The sequence below is a fragment of the Carex rostrata genome, chromosome 15 (assembly GCF_964058835.1).
Source record: "Carex rostrata chromosome 15, lpCarRost1.2, whole genome shotgun sequence".
NCBI classification, from domain to species: Eukaryota; Viridiplantae; Streptophyta; class Magnoliopsida; order Poales; family Cyperaceae; genus Carex; species Carex rostrata.
In genome coordinates, this window is record NC_135932.1 from 9,226,120 (window position 1) to 9,246,018 (window position 19,899).

A 19,899-nucleotide genomic window follows, 5' to 3' on the forward strand; every position below is an offset into this window, starting at 1 on the left:
CCAGCCATGGGCAATCATCAGCTGGCCTTGCCTCTCTTAATTAGATCATTGAAAAAATCTTGTCTCAAACTCGACCTAGACGGTCCATAGACAACGATATTGCATTTTTAAATCTTAAACACGACCTTTTATATAATAAACACGACCTTTTAAATCTTATAAAATTAATAACAAATTCAAATTTGTTACTATGGTACAAATTGCTAGTCTATCCAGAAATAACAACGATATTGCATTTTTTTTTTTATAAATTGATTGTGCATACTTATCCAAATAACTTGGATCATCTTTTAAAATGATAAAAGAATCAGAGATATAATCGGACTAATTGAACCGCCCCCTGATTAAACTAGTGACCCAATGAACATTATAGTGTGATACGCAACAAAATTAAATATTAATCTAAATTATTGTCTTTTATGTTGCTCCCTTTGTAATTTTTTTATTTTTTTCAAAATCCCCACCATCATATATATATATAGCCGTTGATAGTGCATTTACAATAATAAAAGAAAAATGACAATAATTGATAGTACATTTAATATTCATTAATTAGTTTTATATTTTTTTTTTCAAAAAAGAAACATCATAAAATAAATCTTGCAATAAATTTTTCACGAGTAAACCTTATCCAATGGGAAATTAAATGTAGGCTTGGTAATTATAAGCCTTGTTTGTGTATTGGACTTCATTCAACGAGGCCTTTTTTTTTTAACATATATATATTTCTTAGCTGCCAGCGAGCTAGGTCAAGCAGCAGTTGTCTTGCCAAATACATATATATGCCAATTCTTGAAATCCAGACTAAGACAATGATAAGGCTCCACAAATAATAATCGTAAACATATGATATATGGAGTCGCTTTCTTCAATTAGTAATAACTTGGTTGGGCCTCCAAGCCCATCTGAGATTCTTTTCATTGGTGGAGCCCACAATTATGGTCATATTGGGCCTTGATTATATTTTCCGCTATTTTGGAGAATTCTAGTACAAGGCATTACATTAAATAAAATAACCGGCCAGGTATTTTTTTTTAAATATTTAACAATATATTCTTATTTTATAAACTTTTAAATAGAACAAGTAATTCTGGTGAAGGCAGTTGTTTTTTGTTTTCAAATAATGACTCCAATACAAATGTCCAAAATTAATTATTGCTAGAAGCGAGACTCGGACCCAGAATATATGGTTCTCAACTTTGTCAACTACAACTACACTAACTATCCTTTTGTGTTAGAATATATATCTATTTCTATAATACAAGAATTGGATTAGATAATACAAAATAACAACACGATTAGTATAATTATTTTATAATTGGTTATTAATTAGTATATTTTTTTATAAATAGTTATTAATTAATATAAAATAGTTATTAATTAGTATAATTTTTACTAAAATTAGTATAATTTTTACTAAAATTAGTATAATTTTTACTAAAATTAGTATAATTTTTACTAAAATTAGTATAATTTTTACTAAAATTAGTATAATTTTTACTAAAATTAGTATAATTTTTACTAAAATTAGTATAATTTTTACCAAAATTAGTGTAATTAGTCATATAACTAGATATACTAATTTTTTAAGATTAACTAATATATTAGTATACTAATTAGTATATTTATCTAAAAAAATTAGTATACTAATTAGTATTATTTTAGTTATCTAAAAAAATTAGTATATATTTAGTTATAAATTGGTATACTAATTTATAACTATACCAAATAATTGACTAATTATACTAATTTTGGTACAAATTATACTAATTAATAACTAATTATATTAATTAATAACTATTTATACAAAAATATACTAATTAATAACTAATTATATTAAGTAATAACTATTTATAAAAAATATACTAATTAATAACTAATTATTAAATAATTCTACTAATCGTGTTGTTATTTTAGTTTCTCTAATCCAACACTTGTATTATAGCAATAGATATATATTCCAACACAAAAGGATAGTTGTTAACAAAATTGAGAACCATATATACTGGGTTTGAGTCTCGCTTCTAGCAATAATTAGTTTTGGACATTTGTATTGTAGTCCCAAGGACCTCTTCTATAAGACATAAGCTTGAACCAGCCACACCATCAAGAATTACTTGTTCTATTTGAAGGTTTATAAAATAATAATATATGGTTGAATATTAAAAAAAAAAAAAAAGTACCTGACCGGCCAAAAACATGTCCGGTATGTATATTTATTCCAACCGGTCAAAAAATGGCCGGTCTGGTCATTTATAAAAATACCCATTTTTGCTGAATATATATATTACATAGTTTTTATTTAATGTTGGATATTAAAATAAATATCAGCTTTTATCCTTGTGCTCTTATATTCTTTATGCAAAGATGTTATCTGGTAGAAATAGGAAGAGTTGTCGGTGTAATAAATTTCTCATATTGAAACCCTGGTAAATGGTAATAGCTGTCATGAATTGATTTTTCAAGTGTAACTAGGTACAATATCTAATACCACTTCTAATATGGCAGTTCCCTATATATTGCAGCGACTTTCTAAATATATAAGAGCTAAGTAAATTGCAGTGTTATAGCAATAACCATTTCACCTAATGATTATCTCGATACTTATTTTTAATATGATATAAAAATATAATCATATCACAAATACTAAAATAAGCCTTAAATTATTAATACACAGCTAGCTAAACTAAAAAGTGCACTGAAAAACTATATCGCTTACTTAACTGTGTTATGTTTTATATGAAATGTAGTCGTTATTGTTCATGTGCATATGATAAGTAGTTAACCTTTCACTAAGTAATATACTTATTTTCTGCTCGTTTCTAAGCATTAAGTACAAAATTATGAGTATTAAAAATGAAATCAGTATTAAGAAGGAGACAGAAGAGAAAAATGAAATTAGTATTTGTAATAAAAAAGAAAGATTACAAGTGGAGCATAAAAGTGAATTAACCACATAAGATAAATTATGAGATGAGAGGGAGTAGGAGAAGAGAAGGTGAACCAATTAACCCTTTTCGGGAAAAATAATTAGTACATTCAATTGAAACCATAGCATTGTAATTCAAAGTTCAAAGATGCGATAGAAAAAACAAATTAAGTTCCCAATATTTTGCCCTTTTTTAAATATTTGGAACTAGGTCTTTTTGAAACAGACCACCAAGCCTGTAGCGAATCATTATTAGGGGCCATTCACCGATGATCTTGGAGAGGAGTGGAAGAATGGTGCAGAGTACTAGTATAAGAATTGCAAGCCACAAGTTTTTGGGGGCTATCACTGTGAACAAACCGGTACCAAAAGCAATTGCAGTAGCCCCATAGGCACACCACATTAGTGCCATCGTTGTTTTCCTGTAATTGAGCAGGAAATCCAAGTCCTCCCATGTCGTCAAAATGCAGAGAAATGCGACAACAAGAGAAGAACACATGGCTATGGTGTCAGAGATGAGGAACACCTTAAAAGCTGTTTTCCTTGCAAACAAGGGTTGTCCGGCATCAGAGGAATCAGAACTGAATCCTCCTGGCAATGTAAAAGCAGCAGCAAAAGTGATAGTAGTAAGGAGGGCAGCGACCAAAGATGTGTTGGAAATGTACTTTGTTGTAAGTGACTTGACATCCTCTATTGCTTGCTTCTGGATTGTCTTTTTTACATCATGTCTTACTTCATTAGATGCGGAGGGAATTACATTTGACAACAATGTGAAGGACTCATTCTGTGACAGCAAATAAAAATAGATAAAATATATACATGATCTTTCTTGACCTTATATAAAAAAATAAATAAAAAATTTGAAAAAACTGAGTAGAACTAGGGTGTTTCTAAGTTCACCAAGCCCTTTGTGAACTCATCTCTAAAACCAATGGAATTGGCTTCAAACGGCGAATTCAAATCGTTGAAATCTTTCTATCGTACAAGTGACTAATCGACATGTGAAAATTTTAAAGTTTGAAATTATTTTATTATAAAGTCAAGTAGTCAAAATTAGAATGTTTATAAATTAATTTTAATACATTTATTTTTGGGCATCTTTTAACCACTTGACTCTATACAAAATTAATTTAAAATTTAAAATCTTTATATGTAGATACATCACTTATAAGATAGAAGGATTTCCATGATTTGAATTTGTCGTTTAAAATAAATCCGATAGATTTTAGAATTGAGTCTACAAAAGAACTTGATAAACTTGGGAACACCCAAGTTCTACTAAAATTGTATGGAATTAACGAATTGTATAAAATTAAATAAGTGTTGTGTGTAAGAGCAATGAAAATTAAATAACTTACCCACTTCAAAGTCTTCCATAAGGTGGTCAGTGCATAGACTGCGTCACCTGCATGACCACCAGAAATAGTAACAGAAGTATAATCCTGTCCTGCATGGGTTTGTAAAGAACGAAGGAGCTTCGGATCGCACATGTTAGCAGCATAATGAAGGGGAAGCATACCATCATTGTTGGCTTGGTTAATAAGCCGATGAAGCTGGGGTGTTCTTAGTATGTAGTCAACGAAATCTGGTTTCTCAAATAAAATAGCACTATGGAGAGCATTATTCCCTTCATTTTGAGGAGTATAAATAGAGAATTGGCACATAGCCTTTTGATACTGCCTCATTAAATGGAGTAGATCCTGATGATTCATGCTTAAAACACCACGGCAACATCCCCTAGAAGCGGCCACATTCTGGGTGGCCATATCTAGGCAAAGTGGCCACATTTATTGGACCGCTTCTAGGGAATGCGGCCACGTTGTTTATTTTTTTTTTTCAGAATTAATTGTTGTTTTGATTTTTTTTGTTTTGAAAGTATTTATAGTTATAGTTTTGTATGGTATTTAATTTGAAAATATTTTACATTCGTCAGATGAAATATTATGTTGAAAATGTCGTTCGTTAACTGCATATGTACGAAAAAGTAGTTTGATTTAGATTAACTTAATATACGCCTAACAAACATGAAATAAATATTCAATACAATAAAAGTGCGCCTAAATAATATTCTTCAAAATACTACAACAAACGAGTCATGCAATCACAACAAGATGTGGCTTAAGTACCAGACGGCCTATGCAGGGACGTTGTGTGCCATGGGATTGTACCAGCTATCCCAGATGGTCGAGGAGATTGCCGATCCGGGATTGTGCTCGGGGCTCATTGAGCAATGGCGTCCTGAGACCCATGTTTCTTTCGACAAAAATAAAATATTTTCAAAATAACAGACAAAAAAAAACAATTAGACCTATTTTTAAAACAACAAAAAATAACAAATAAATCAAAACAAAAAACAAAATAAATCAAAACAAACAACAAAATAAATCAAAACAAAAAAATACATTCTGAAAAAAAAAAAGGGTGGCTGCAATCCGTAGAAGTGACCCATAAAAGGTGGCTGCTTCGCCTAGATGCGACCACCTAGAATGTGGCCGCATCTACGGGATGCGGCTATGGTGTTTTTCGAATTTCCAGCCAAAAATAGCGTTTTGGTTTATTAATTTTGGGATAATGGTATATTAAAAATTTCGGTATATATTACTCAAAATAGTGACTGTTGAACTTCGATTAAACAAAATTTAATAAATTAATATATTGCGGGCTAAAATGAAAAATAGAGTTATTTTAATGCAACAAGGAGTGTAGACAGTTAGGGGTGCAAACGGGTCGGATATTACCCATCCGAATCCGGATCTGTATCCGAATTTTTGCGGATTCGGATATTCGGATACGGATACGGATTTTTTTATGCGGATTCGGATATGGATACGGATTGAGTTTCGGAATCGGATACGAATACGGATACGGATACGGATAATTATCCGGATCCGGATATTTTAATTTTTCGGATATCCGGATATGTTAAGATTTGAGAGAATTTTTTTGTGTCTATTTATTTTTTGTATTAGAATATCTTTAAAGAGTATCTTTTGTGTTGGTATTTTTAATTAAAGTTGTAGTTATGTTGGTAAATTTTAGTTAATCAAATATATATTTTGTAATGGTGTAACAAGTTAATTAGATATATATTTTGAATTAGAAATCCGAATTATATCTGTATCTGTATTCGTATCCGAAAATATCCGATCCGTATCTGTATCCGTTTAATATCCGACCCGTATCCGTATCCGATTACTATCCGATCCGTATCCGTATCCGAAAAAAAAATATGGATACGGATACGGGTTGAGCACTATCCGATCCGTTTGCACCCCTATTAAGACAGTTGATATCATATGTTTAAAGTCTGATCCAACGTGGGATCAACATTATCGCACATGCTGTGTTGTCGGCACGTGCTTGATTGTAGAAACCTATGAGAAAAGTCTGATCCAACGGTTTGTACAAACCTATGAGAAAAGATTCGACGGTGTATTTATAGTCTGTACAAAGTAGGTTGTTTTCTTTATCCGAATCTAGCTACATTTCAGGTTTTTATGTATCAGTAGTGCAAAACTAGATACTATTTATACAAGATGGACGGTCATCACGTTAGCGGGTCCATTCAACTTGGATCTTGTTGCTTTGTTGTTCTTTTTTTCTTTTTACTTTTCTGCTTTTTACACTTTTATAAATCTTGAAAGATATTAAAAAATATATATATACAACTCGACTAGTTAAGAATATTGAACTTGCATGAGATTGACAGTGGGCTCGATCATTACTTCCTTTTTGTTTAGGTTAAGCTAAGGTCTTTGAATTTTTTTTTTTTTTTAATTGTTTAGGTTAAGCTGAGGCCTTTGAGTGCTTTATCTTTTCTTTTTTTTTAATATGTGTGGACCCATGAGTGTTTAGTGCTTTTGAATGTTTTTTTTTTCTTTTGAGAATTATTTTCCATAGAAATTAGTAAAATGGAAGAGAGAAATAAAAAGAGCACATCATGTAGGAATTATAATGATTCAATCTTTTGAATTATTAGAATCAGTAAAATTCCTACCGATCTTTCTACCAATCAAAAACTAGATTTAAATAACTAGCCAAATCAAATCTAATTAGCTAATAGAATACTAAATGCAAAACAATAGAAAAGTATAACTATGAGCTACAGTAACCCTTCCATCCAAAATTAAATATATAAAAAGATATGCAAGATATTGTTAAGACTACCAAGTGAACCTTTGACAAAGAGTGCTTCTCTGTCTGCCTCAATTTCATTATTTGAGGCTGCAAAATATCAAATTAACTTGAAGAATCAAACCTGTTATTGTGGCAATAACGAATCAAAAGGATTCATCTGAGAGGAAGAGGTAATGAATAACTTACAAGTAACTGCGAGTCCTTTTTTTTTTTTTTAAAAAAAAAACTTAAACAGCCAAAACTTTTTCAGACCTAGATGAAGTACAGCTATTTCTGTAAAAGCCACTTAAACTGCTACGAGCAAGTGCCTCACCAAACAGAGAAGCTTTGGTCGAACTAACAATTTTAACCTCTACAAAATCACCAATAACTGCATTTCTCATTTCACCCCCTTCTATTGAGTGCCCAAGAGGCACATTCAAAAAAGAGACCCTATGGCCTCTATCACTCTTTCCGGTTAGCTCTGTCTCAGGCGCTCTCTTGTTTGGCCCCTCAACAAGTACCAGTTGCACTGTACCAATCTGCTGGTCAAAGTTGTGGCCTGTACTGTCACGAAATGTCTTGATTAATTCTGCGAGGCGTCTCTGCTTGACTTCTTCAGGTACATCGTCAGAGTAGTTTCTATGTGCATGTGTTTTCTCACGCATGCTATATGCAAACATATATGCCATGTCGTAACCTACAGCCCGTACTAGACTCAGGGTATCAGCATGATCCTCCTCTGTCTCTTCACAAAACCCTAAAATTGAAAAAGGGAAATATGAAGTACAGTACTAGAAGATTTCCAGTGGCATTGTGTTGTAATCATGCCTATTAGGTTTCTTATTGGAAAGAATGTTAGCATATGACAGAATTTACCTCTGTTCTTTAAATGTATTAGCTAGAGGAATAAGTTACTGAACCAGTAAGTGGTAAACCTTGGTAAAATTAATGGAAACTTGCATTCAATTTTAAACAAAAAATTTCTGATATGTTTATGTAAGGTACTCTAGCATTACGTACAGACTGGTATTTATCAGTACCAATCGACAATCAAATAGTTTGTTTTCTGTCAGTCTCAATTGTGCTGATTGCATAGCTCAGTGCTTATTGAGGCCAAAGTCATCATGCTAAAAGAATTGCAATTTTTTGAGTAACTTGAGGCAAAAATGAAACTGAATATATATTTTGTATGATCAAGGAACTTAAGCTTAATTGGGCTTAATTCATCCCTGTGAGATTCAACAAGCTGACAATCACCCTTCCCATTGAATGAGAAAAAGACCAATACATGCCAAACCTAAATCCTTGCTTAAATCCGTTCCAGATTCTAACACTAATAATACCCCAAATATAACATGACAAAATAAAGAATAGAAAGAGCAAAGCTTACCAGAAATAAAATCACTGCTCAACCCTACATCAGGGATAATGTCACGAATTTTCTTAACCAGCTCCAAATATGCCTCCCTCGTGTACCCCCGTCTCATTCTCTCAAGTACAACCGAGCTTCCACTTTGAGCTGGCAAATGTATATAATTACAAACATTATACCTTTCTCTCATTAAGTACAACAATTCATCGGGAAAATCCTTTGGATGAGGCGAGGTAAACCTGAACCTCATCTCAGGAAGCTCGTCAGACAACCGTGCCAACAAATCTGCAAAACGGAGACCCTTGTTTTTCACTTTGCACGTGCTTGAGAATCCTTCACTTAACCTCCAGTTAGTACCTGGCTCCAATCCTTCCATTTCAGACATGTCATTGTAGCTGTTGACATTTTGACCTAGAAGCATCACCTCTTTTACCCCATCTTCGTACAAATGGTGCACTTCTTTTACTATTGATTCTACTGGTCTTGACCTTTCTCTCCCTCTAGTAAAGGGTACAATGCAAAATGAACACATGTTGTTACAGCCCCGCATTATAGAAACAAAAGCTGTGACTGAGTTGCTCGAAATTCTGACAGGAGTAATATCAGCATAAGTCTCCTCTAGAGATAGAAGTGTGTTCATCCCCTTATGACCATACTCAACTTCTTCAAGAAGCCTTGGCAAGTCCCTGTATGCGTCGGGCCCACACACCACGTCCACCATCTTGTCAGAATCAAGAATTTTCTCCTTCAGCCTCTCAGCCATGCAACCCAATACCACAATTTTCGGGGGTCTTAGAGAAAATGACCTACCTATTGCCACGTTAGTTTTCCATTCTCTTTTCAAAAACCAAAAATAATTGAGCCGCTGCCAAACTTTTTGTTCAGCATTGTCACGAATGGCACAGGTGTTGATAAAAATGACCTCAGCAGATTCAGGGTCAGGTACAGTGGACCCATACCCAGCAGCTCGCATTATGGAGAGAACAATCTCCATGTCGTTTATGTTCATCTGGCAACCATATGTTTCATGGTAGATGCGGCCTTTGGCCGAAGTATTCTCTGGTGTAGGTGCCAGTCTACAGATATTATAGGAAAAAGAATGTTACATCTTAATGCAATAAAAAGGAAGAAAGATGAAGATATTGGTATAGCACTAATTTATACTGTTCTCACCAATTCAAACAATTGGGTCCGTAAATACTTCATCAAAGGTGGGATAAAATTTAAACTAAAAATAATATTCCATTTATTTATCAATCTTAAAAGCATTAGAGTTACTCAAATTCAAATGACCTGGATACATGAGATGAGATAATTCAAAGAAATGAATACTAAAATTGGGATACGAAAATAGCGTTACTCTTGTTCCGCTTCAGTAGTCATGGTAGCAGTGGTAGACGACCTAACGAACTGGTAGGAACCGCTTAATCGACGGTTAGAACTGGAAAGAGGATGCTCGGCACGTGCAAAGCACGTGAGGAAGGAAGGAGGCGAGGCATTGAAGGGTTGGTGACGATATAGGCGGTGGAGGTAGCGAGACCGCCGGAGAGCGGCGGAGCACGGTCGGCTCCAGAGAGACGAGAGAGGTGAGAGAGTAGCCATTACTTTTGCGTGACCACAGACGAGGAGAGTGGTCTAGCCGACGTAGCCGTCCGTCTAGTGCGTGCGGACTGCGTACAGAATCCTGACAGTGGGGCCCAGAGGCTGTCAATTGCTATAATTTTGGGCCGGATCACATTTTCTGACCCATTTTAGTCGTAAACTCCGGATTGCCCAAAATTGTGTAGCTTTTTATGTACGCCCTCGGGATTGGGAGAAGACCAGTGTTAGTGTTGTAAATGACTGTATGTGATTGTCAGGTGGATGGGACAAGCAATTAATCGGTATATGGTCAAATTAATCGGTATACGGCCGATTAATTAGAATTATGCCAACAATGTAACGTTTTTATTAAATTTATGTAAAATTTAATATCACTACTAAAAAATTATATCTAAAATTAATATCACTTCAACTATTTTAGTGAATTAGTATGACCATGTGTGCTACAAGCAATTTTAGGGATAAGGCCATGACTATTGACCTAGTAAAATAAGCAAATGGAAGATAGATTGCACAAGGATGGTTATCATTACTTTTGGTAATTAATCTTTGTATAATATAAAACTTGAAACCAGAGAGCTCTGTATATTTTAAAATGCAGAACAACCATTATTCGTATACTTCTGTTTTGCTGATAGTTGACAGAACAGAAAAACGGACAACCATTATTTGTATACTTCTGTTTTGCTGATAGTTGACAGAACAGAAAAAACGGACCCACTTCCCGTGACCATCTCTCTCTCTCTCTCTCTCCCCCCCTCATATAAGAGACCAGTGAAGATGGATTAAAACTGGGAAGAGATATTTGGTCAGGTGACAGAGAACTTGAAGGAACGAATCTTACCTTTTTTTTTATCTCTTCCTGAAACAGCACCACAGCCCCTATCATGCCAGAATTAAGATCCAGTGCAATACCTGATCGAGCAGAATGAGATCTGAATTGTCCATTTCAATCTGGCACAAATCTCAAAACGGAGACCCTATATTCTAAATATGCACCGAATTGATTATGGATCGGCTAAGGGTATTCTACTACCTCAGGTACCTGAGGGGATATGCACTCATCATGCCAACTGCCATCTTAGCTAACAGCTAACACAGATATAAAGGAGCACAAAAAACTGTGTTTCATCAAGAAATCTCAAAAGCAACAAAATCAAAGACAGGCAAAAAAAAGACCGTCCTTGGAAAGTAAAAAGAAAAATTGGATTTCTTTATACTTCCTAACTCCAATGATACATGATTCATATAAACTTAACCAGAACAACTGAGAAGGGAAAAAAAGAAAAATCTCTTCCATATTCTAACTTCACTTTATCAGAAATTCAGGACAGAACATACAGAACTAATCCTCTATACAATCTACTATGAAAGAAGAATCCAAAAACCACCAAGAATAAGTGTTGCAAATACTTCCATGTCCACTGAGAAAAAATTGTCAAGGTAAATTATTCTTCTCTTGCTTTGTGGGTCGCTTAAGTTTGAGAAGATGGTAAAGTCCAGCAATAACGTGTTGGCGGCTCGTTGGTACTCCAGTTTTAGCAATAGCCTTTCCATTCTTATCAAGTAACACAAAACAAGGGACATACTTGATGTCATAATGTAGAAGCTGCATGAAATAAATTAACAAACGTTAGCAGAGTTTCGTTCTTGATGATTATTGAAAAGTATTAAAAAGTTAGGACCTAGCGACCAAGGGCGGATCCAAGATTTTTGTCAGGGAGGGGCAAAAAAATAACGAATCAGATTCAAACCCATTAGCTAATCGGGTATCAGATAAAAAAACAATTCTAGTTTCTAATTTCCAATGCTCTAACTTTTAATTTTCAATACTCTGACTTCTAATCCTAATTACCAATTAGAATTCAACAAATTTATAATAATTTTAACCCTAAATTTAACATTAATTACAAACCAAAAGTGTAGAGGGGGGCAAATAAAATAAAATTCCAGAGGAGAGCAGAGTCGAACCGAACCTATAAATTTGTATAAAACTTCAAAATCCAGCCCCCCCCCCCCCCCCCCCCCCCGAGTACACTGGGTCCGCCCCTGCCTAGCGTAGTATTGTGCCTGACTGGTCTGGTATTAATAACTCACCTAGCACCACTCAGATCTCATTTTCAATTTCTTTTTTTATTAGATTTGTTTTTCAGGATGACATAAGGTTTGACCACAATTATACAATTAAGCTTCAAAAAATTAGCTAAGAATTATTGCAAAATGCAAACAGGTAGTGTTTCAAAATCCAGTCAAGTTCACTCAAGGCTGCAGTCCTTCAAGTATTATTATGTTTATTGAAATGTCTGATTTAGAGTAGTCTATTAGGTACTAAAACTATCCTTACAACAAATATCTATAACAAGAATAAGAAGGAAAAAAAAACAATTACATACCTCAGGAAGCCATTGCTCATTCTCAGCATCAGCAAACACAAAGGAGACCCAATCTTCATTTTTTCTTTCCAAATCAAGCACCAGACCAAGCAGCGAATTACACAGTCTACACTTGGGAGAGTAGAATTCCAACACGGTCGCTTCCTTCCCGCTTTTCAGCGCCGCCGCCAACGCCCGCTGCTCCGCCTCGCCTTGCGCCGCCGCCCTTAGACGCTGAGGAGACGCCGTCACCCCGACGGACACGGAGGAGGAGGAGAGGGGATCAGCAATGAGGAGGCCTTGAGCGAGGGAACCGAGGGTTTTGAGAGATTTGAATAACCATGGGAGATCGCGTGGATCGCCACAAGAGGCGGGAATCGGGTTAGGGTTTGGGTTTGGAGAAAATGGCCACTTCCAGCAGATCAACGGAGAAGGTTTTGACGTCGACGCCATGGCCGAAATTAAGTAGAGTGTAGTTCTTAAACGAAGGCACTGAGCAAATAAAAGGTGTCGCACTCGCACCGCTGCTCGCCCGAATTCGCATCACATGAGATATCTCAAGCTTTGTGAGCTGATCTTTGGAAAGTCCAGACCGTTGAAATTCTTTCTGCACAAATCTGATCCGTACTGTATATGCACCGAAAAAAATTGAGGGAATTTCACCTATGCCCCTCATAAACTTCAAATTTACGTAATCCCCCCTTTAAACATTAAAATTATATATTTCCGCCATTAAATTTTAAAAATTTACTCATTTTATCGTTTTTTCACTCTTTTGTATTAAAACTCATTCTAAATTTATAAAATATTCATTCCCTTAATTAAAGGGATAAAATGATTATCGGACTCAAATTTGAATCTGAAGAGTTATTCTACTATCCAAACTGCTTTAAGGTTTGTGCTTGCTAGATCAACACAAATGTTGAAGCGAACACGCACGAATATTGAAGCGACGTGCACATATCTTAATGTGATGTGCACGGATCGGAATTGCTTGAAGAACCGTGCACGTTACATCAGCACAAATCTTTAATTGAATACGCACGAATATTGAAGCGACGCACAGTTCGAACGATAGAAGAACTCTTCAAATTGAAATTTGAATTCAATTGGCGTTTTATGTTTTATGCTTTTAATAAAAGGTAAAATGGGTATTTTATAAATTGAGGATGAGTTTTAATATAAAAGACAATAAAATTGGTAAATTCGTGAGTTTTTGAAGTTTAGAGAGGGGAATACGTAATTTTAATATTTAGAAGGAGAACTCCATAATTTTGAAATTTTTTAAGGGTATACGTGAAAAAATATTTAGCCCGATTTTAAATATCTTGAATACGGACTTGGCTCGCTCGCTTTAAAAAATATGCCAGCACCTTAACTTGCATTCAATAAAAACAGTGGAAAAATATACGTCAGTTCCTTTAAAAAGTAAATTTAAGTCTTTATTTTATGTCTTCGTCATATTTTTATTCTAAAGTATTTTAATAAAAGAAATTTAAAAATCTTGATTTATATTATGTTCTTACATGCAAATAAAGTATCACTTTTTTATATTTTGTATGAATCAATAAATTATAAAATCAACATTAAAAAATATCTACATCAATGTATTGTTACAAGCTCTTGACATTAATCAAGAGTCAAATGTCGTCATATTTTATTTGTTAGAAAAAATATTATAGTCATATCTTATTTCTTACTTATCTTTGACATCTAAATGTTGTTAAAATAACAATTGTTGTACCTAATCTAAAATTATTAATCAATTTTTAAATTTGGTTAGTTTGGCAATAGTGACAGAGATAAACCAAGTAGAGACCAACATATTTTACGATTTTCCTACAATAAAAGAAAAAAAATCAAATAACAAAAAACAATTTGGCCTTTATATGCCCATGCGACATAATTATTGAAATTTATATAAATTAAAATATTATAATTTACATGCATGAAGGATGCAAATTGCAAAACCATGTATTTTGTATGCTTCGAGTAATTGAATTGGATGTACAGTGTTATTTCAACCAGTCATAACGCTATTGCTTAACGTTGTACAAAATTACAACTTTTATTATTTAAGAAATCCCAACTTTTAATAAAAAAAAGAAAATTATTATTTGTCAATCTAGTAACATGAGAAACCACCTTATTATCGAAGTCAGTACTAACAATGTTCATAGCCCGTAAATTATTTCTAGAAAAACCTATATTAGACTTACAAAGACCATATATTCACTAAAAAATGATATCAAAGAATAGAATAACTAACATATACATCGCCTTCTTCCAAGGAAAACGAACAGATTTGTCACACCTTAATTAAAATTAGTGCCTAAAAAACAATACAAATAAATAAACAGAATCCTAAGCTAGCATGTGCCACTTGGTAACAACTAACATGCTGAGAGGTCATGGGTTCAAAACCGAGATGGGAGGAATCCTTTGAAAAAACGGTCATGGCTTGACCCCTACCACTCATTTTAAAAAAGAAAAAAAATGCTACATTTATTCCATTTGTTTTTTCTAGTTTCTACATGAAGTATCAACTAAGGATTTACCTCACAAATCTAGATGCAGCTCAGTTCTTCTCTTCTTTCTAACTCGAGCACTTAATTGCTTGAATGAAGCTCAACTGTGGCCCATTGTGAGAGTAAAGCCAGTTTAGTTAAGAGCTTCTATGCATCATATTACAATGCTTCAGAGGAATGAGGAAAATATAAATGGAGGATACAGTATGAGAGTAAAAAGGTTCTACATTAAACCCAAATACAAGAATATATTAAGCTATGCAACAATGCAACTATGGTAAAAGAAATTAGAAAAAGTAAGGTTACACATTTGCAAGACGTCTGGAACTGGTATCTACAATACTACAAAAAAAAAAAAAAAAAAAAAGAAGAAGAAGAAACAAAGTTAATGTATCTACTACTGAAAGCACTTAGCAGGAAAGAAAAAGCTAGGGAAACACATGGAAGAAACACTTCCGAGAAGAAGAAGGCGGCATCAATAAGGATACTTTATGTAATTTAACCCTCAGATATATGTCCAGTATATTGTCATTTAGTTTACTGATAACTAATTCCACACCACCTTAAAGCATGCTTCATTTCAAATGGACCGTTTTGGAGCAATAAAAATGGCCATTGTGAAGTTCAAATTTGAGATTTTTGAAAGGATAAACATGAAATTTTGCCAAAAATAATTTAGAACACCCAGTAGCATAAACATAAAAGTACCGATACCAATAAGAACTGTAATTAGTTGTGTCACGCCTGAATCCACAGTGCCTAGTTTGTAATTCAATAATATTTTGGCAAACTCTAAAATTTGTATTGGGGATAATACAATTTTTTTTTTTTTTTTTTTTTTTTTTTTGCTTTGCTTTCCTTACAGCCCGTAGGCCTATACAAATGTTATTAAGAAACAATATATTACTATGCCTGAACATGTGTACTTCTCGGGAAATAGTGAGCAAACCACAATTGTTTCCCTGTTTCACCATAACATGCTTTGCTCAAAAACTTGTGAAACAAACATAATCCATAGAAAACACCATCCCATGACTTTTCTCCATCATTGTGCCAATCAATATAGCACAATTGACAGTAAAAAATGACAAAAATAAAAATGCAATTGAATATAATAAGAAAGCTCATATAGATTGCTGATCTCAATACACAGAGAATGAGAACACAGAATTATGAACAAATACAAATAGCTTCAATCTTTAAAAACCAAAAAGGAAGCGATATTAAGAACTAGAGAAACAATATATTAAAGTTAAAGAAAGAATAATAAGGTGTCTGACATGTACAAATGCAAGGACACGCACAAATTAAAAAATAGTAAGTCAAAAGTAGGTGAAAATGAAGTGAAACGTCAGATTCATATGGTTTTATAGTATTGAACTGCTTCAATCCTACAGGTACAACATGAGAACCAACCAAATTGGATACTGTTATTTGATCTTGACTCGTATCTGCTTCTCTTTTCTGTTGCTGTAGCAGGATCAATCGAGCCAAAATACCAACAAAATTTGAAAAATAAACATTTTACCAGTAGCAAGCTGGTCAAATAACATGCTAATCAGATGGCAAAATATCAAAACCCATTTAAAAGAAGAAGCCAAATAAACAATAAGCATCTTTACAAAATTTATGTTCAAGAGAAGCAAGTTTTAGTAAAGTTAAATGCCCTCAGAAAGCTTATGATTTCACTTCTCCAAAATTTTCTTAGACAGCCAGAAGAGAACGAACAAGCTTATCTTTTCAGTACCAAGTAGGATCCTCTAAAAGCTTTAGAGGAAGTGTCTGATGTGACTACACATCACTTAAAAGAGTACTCAAGGGGTAGTTTCTGAATCATTCATTATCTCATAGCAGCATGCAGCACAGGCCATTTCAATTAGTTGGCACCTCAGAGAATACATGTTCATTTAAATCTTAATTAAATCCAAATATCCACTCGTGTGGATTAAAATCAGACGGTCCACATCTAAACTCAAAATTTAAGTTAAAGCTCGATAATAATGTACATGAATTTTGGCTTTAGGTTTTTGGATTAAGAGTTTATGGAGTACGGTATGGGTCGGGTAAACAGTTAAAAAGGTGTCATCGACGAATTCACATCCTCTCCATTACCTGATAAGGGAATCTTTTATAATTACTATATCTGGACCGTTCTTTTTAACTTGGCACGAATCTCAAAGCCCAATTATCTGGACCGGTTGAGATTTAATCTCAAACCGTAAAGTAAGGGTAATCCTCTACAATACCTGGGAGGATACGAATCCGTCATTGACACCTGTATGCCGCTTTTGTGTGCACGTGTGCATGCATGTGTGTGTGGAGAGAGAAACAACACAAGTCTGAGTGCATATCTGCTGCCATAAAGCCTGTAGAAGCTGAGTCCACATCCTCTAAGGTAACATAAAATTTGTTGCTGCCTGTTGCATGTGTAGTAGGGGTGTAAACGGAGTGAATTCGGAGCGGATAATGCTAATACCAAATTCATATCTGCTTTTCAATGAACAGATTTGAATACGGACAGTGCTAATGCCAACAGGGTCCATTTTTAGCTGTGTTAGATGCATGGGGTGAGATTTGTGCAAGATTGAAATAAAGGGTCTGGATCTCATTGCACCAAGGAAAAAATGAGCAAGCTTATCTTTTCAGTGCCAAGAAGGGAGTGCGTATCCTCTGAATATCTCAACTTTTACGTGACCGACACATACCCCTCACCTCCACCATAATTTCATCAACCAAACACTATTCAATATTTATTTTCTTTCCGGCCACTCCATTACCTTCCTTCCATTAATCTCTATCCAAACAAGGTGTAAGTTCAAACAACCGATCTGAACTGTTAAACATGATCTCCATATGAAAATGTACTTGGAGACTAAATTTTACATTTTTTTGAATTTTTTACTATTTTTTAGATAGGTGAAAAATCACTTGATCTAAAAATTCTGGACCATCCAAAAGTAGTCATTTTCAGATACTGCTCCTTCTGGTCGATCCATAATATATTTATATGCATATTACCATAGCCTCCCCTTCTATTCTTCACCTCCCCTCCCTTCATCTACTCTCCATCCAAACAAAGTGTTACAAAATAGAGATATTGATCCATAGCACGGGTCAATCCATAATATGCATATTACCATAGCCTCACTCTTTAACTTCTCCAAAATTTCTAAGACAGCCAGAGGAGAAAACGAGCAAACTTATCTTTTCAGTAATGAGGTGCCTGATGTGACTGCACATCCCTTAAATTTTTGTGGTTCGGATCTAAACAGAAATATTCTGCTACCATTAGGTGATATGAATTCTAAAAAGCCAGGGGCCAAATCAAATTCTACTTGCATCTCAAAAAACAATGCTTGCTATGTTCTCATGCCAAAGAAATAAATCCACCAAAAAGGCATCGAGCTGTCTCAATTTTCATAACGATCAACACTTCATCATTGGGCATAAAACAAAACTATGAGAGAGTGAAGATTGAAAAATTGGAAAAAAAAATAAAATACAAATATAGAAGTCACGATCAAGATGTGCTATTAAGCAACTTGACAGAAGAACTAAAACAGCTTCAACAGGGAAAGAATAAAGCAAAAACAGTAAAAAAAAAAAAACACAATAAACAAAGTGAATCCTCTAATTTCTTTAAAAATTCAAATTTACGAAGCTTAATCCCAAATAAGTACAACATATATAAGGTTTGCACAAGTACAACATTTTAATTAGATTTAAAATAACCCAACACTTTATGTAATTCTGATTTAATAAGCTCAATACCAAATAAGTACAACATTTTAATTAGATTTAAAATAAGCCAACATTTTATGTAATTTTGATTTAGTAAAGCTCAATACCAAATAAGTACAACATTTTAATTATATTTGGTTGTAATTCAATTCTGGCAATATTACATCATCATCAGCATTTGTTCAATAATCCGACACTTAGAATAACCTAGAATCAGATGTTAGCAACGAGCGTTCATGATTAAGGGCCTGTTCGGCAGACAAAATCCTACGGGAAATTAAATGGGTTTAGGTTCATCTTCCCTGAACCGTTCGGCAGTCACATTTTCTCCCCAACATCTCCCACCATTTTTCCCCATATCTTTCCCATCTAGGCTAAAATTGGTGGGAACAAATTAATTCGATCGGACTGAATTTTCATTTTTCCAATCACGCACGTGGCCTTCTCTCTCTCATCAATCGCTTATGGTTATGTGGTAATCCAGTTTGGTTATATACAGTACTTCAATTTTGATTAAACTAAGCAATAAATGTAATGTCTAGAAGCCTACTGAAATTAGTAAAATACGCCAATCTCACTAAATACAACTTGTTTCATTATAAAAATAAATGTTTGTATTTTATAAATTATAATTAATAAATAATGTTATGTTAAATTTAATACATATTATTTGATTACATATAATAATGTTATTAATATGAATTATTGTATAATATCAAATATTTTCAAAAGGAAAAAAAAAAAAAGAATTCCCACAACTAATCCCACGGTACAACCGAACACTCATTTCAGCATGTTTCCATAATTAATCCCATGCGTATCCATATGTGTGGGTTCCCACTTTTTCAAAAGTGGATTCTCATCTCTGTCAAAATCCATCCCGCATAATCCCGTGACGAACGAACACGCCCTAAGTATTAATGGTCAAATGTCAAATTTAAAAATATGAGTTGGTCCTAATAACGATCCCATATGATAAAGTTGAGCACAAGAACAAAACAAGTATAAATTAGACTAAAGAAAAACAGAGAGACAACAACACTGTTAAAAAAGGCCAAATCGATTTTACTACACTACCGATCCAACGGATCGACGCTAAAAATTGCAAATGTACCTCTGAAGTTCCTCAAAAGAAGCGATCAAACCACTGGAATTGATTTTTTTTTTTTTAATGCAGGAAAGATATCTACTTGCATACTAGGGTTTCCTGGGGTGATCGAACCATCGAGTGAGAGA

The 19,899-nt window shown here is 34.0% G+C and overlaps 3 protein-coding genes and 1 long non-coding RNA gene across 4 annotated transcripts; all 4 read right to left on the minus strand.

Moving 5' to 3' along the window:
• Positions 1-3,122: 3,122 nt before the first annotated feature.
• LOC144566003 (uncharacterized) lies at positions 3,123-4,695 on the minus strand. Its single transcript, XM_078315864.1, has 2 exons — positions 4,288-4,695; positions 3,123-3,713 (listed from the first exon to the last, which is right to left on the minus strand). The coding sequence occupies exons 1-2, from the start codon at positions 4,693-4,695 to the stop codon at positions 3,123-3,125; spliced, it is 999 nt and encodes a 332-aa protein (XP_078171990.1).
• Positions 4,696-7,168: 2,473 nt separating this feature from the next.
• LOC144566141 (Methylthiotransferase) lies at positions 7,169-10,060 on the minus strand. Its single transcript, XM_078316043.1, has 3 exons — positions 9,781-10,060; positions 8,439-9,496; positions 7,169-7,805 (listed from the first exon to the last, which is right to left on the minus strand). Exons 1-3 carry the CDS (start codon positions 10,020-10,022, stop codon positions 7,294-7,296), a joined length of 1,812 nt encoding a protein of 603 aa, XP_078172169.1. The 5' UTR covers positions 10,023-10,060; the 3' UTR covers positions 7,169-7,293.
• Positions 10,061-11,309: 1,249 nt separating this feature from the next.
• Positions 11,310-12,952, minus strand: LOC144566331 (Thioredoxin superfamily protein). Its single transcript, XM_078316341.1, has 2 exons — positions 12,416-12,952; positions 11,310-11,631 (listed from the first exon to the last, which is right to left on the minus strand). Exons 1-2 carry the CDS (start codon positions 12,845-12,847, stop codon positions 11,461-11,463), a joined length of 603 nt encoding a protein of 200 aa, XP_078172467.1. The 5' UTR covers positions 12,848-12,952; the 3' UTR covers positions 11,310-11,460.
• Positions 12,953-14,650: 1,698 nt separating this feature from the next.
• On the minus strand, positions 14,651-19,899 carry LOC144566930 (uncharacterized). Its single transcript, XR_013515308.1, has 2 exons — positions 19,778-19,899; positions 14,651-19,573 (listed from the first exon to the last, which is right to left on the minus strand). It is a non-coding gene; the product is annotated as an uncharacterized LOC144566930 (long non-coding RNA).

Excerpts from the sequence above, each read along its gene's own strand:
- LOC144566331 (XM_078316341.1), bottom strand. The coding sequence starts at position 12,847 with ATGGCGTCGACGTCAAAACCTTCTCCGTTGATCTGCTGGAAGTGGCCA. Across the intron at positions 11,632-12,415 it reads ATGAGCAATGGCTTCCTGAG|CTTCTACATTATGACATCAA; the intron begins GTATGTAATTGT and ends TATTTCATGCAG.
- LOC144566003 (XM_078315864.1), bottom strand. The coding sequence starts at position 4,695 with ATGGCCACCCAGAATGTGGCCGCTTCTAGGGGATGTTGCCGTGGTGTT. Across the intron at positions 3,714-4,287 it reads TATGGAAGACTTTGAAGTGG|AATGAGTCCTTCACATTGTT; the intron begins GTAAGTTATTTA and ends TTGCTGTCACAG.
- LOC144566141 (XM_078316043.1), bottom strand. The coding sequence starts at position 10,022 with ATGGCTACTCTCTCACCTCTCTCGTCTCTCTGGAGCCGACCGTGCTCC. Across the intron at positions 9,497-9,780 it reads ACTACTGAAGCGGAACAAGA|ACTGGCACCTACACCAGAGA; the intron begins GTAACGCTATTT and ends TAATATCTGTAG. Across the intron at positions 7,806-8,438 it reads GAGCAGTGATTTTATTTCTG|GGTTTTGTGAAGAGACAGAG; the intron begins GTAAGCTTTGCT and ends TTTCAATTTTAG.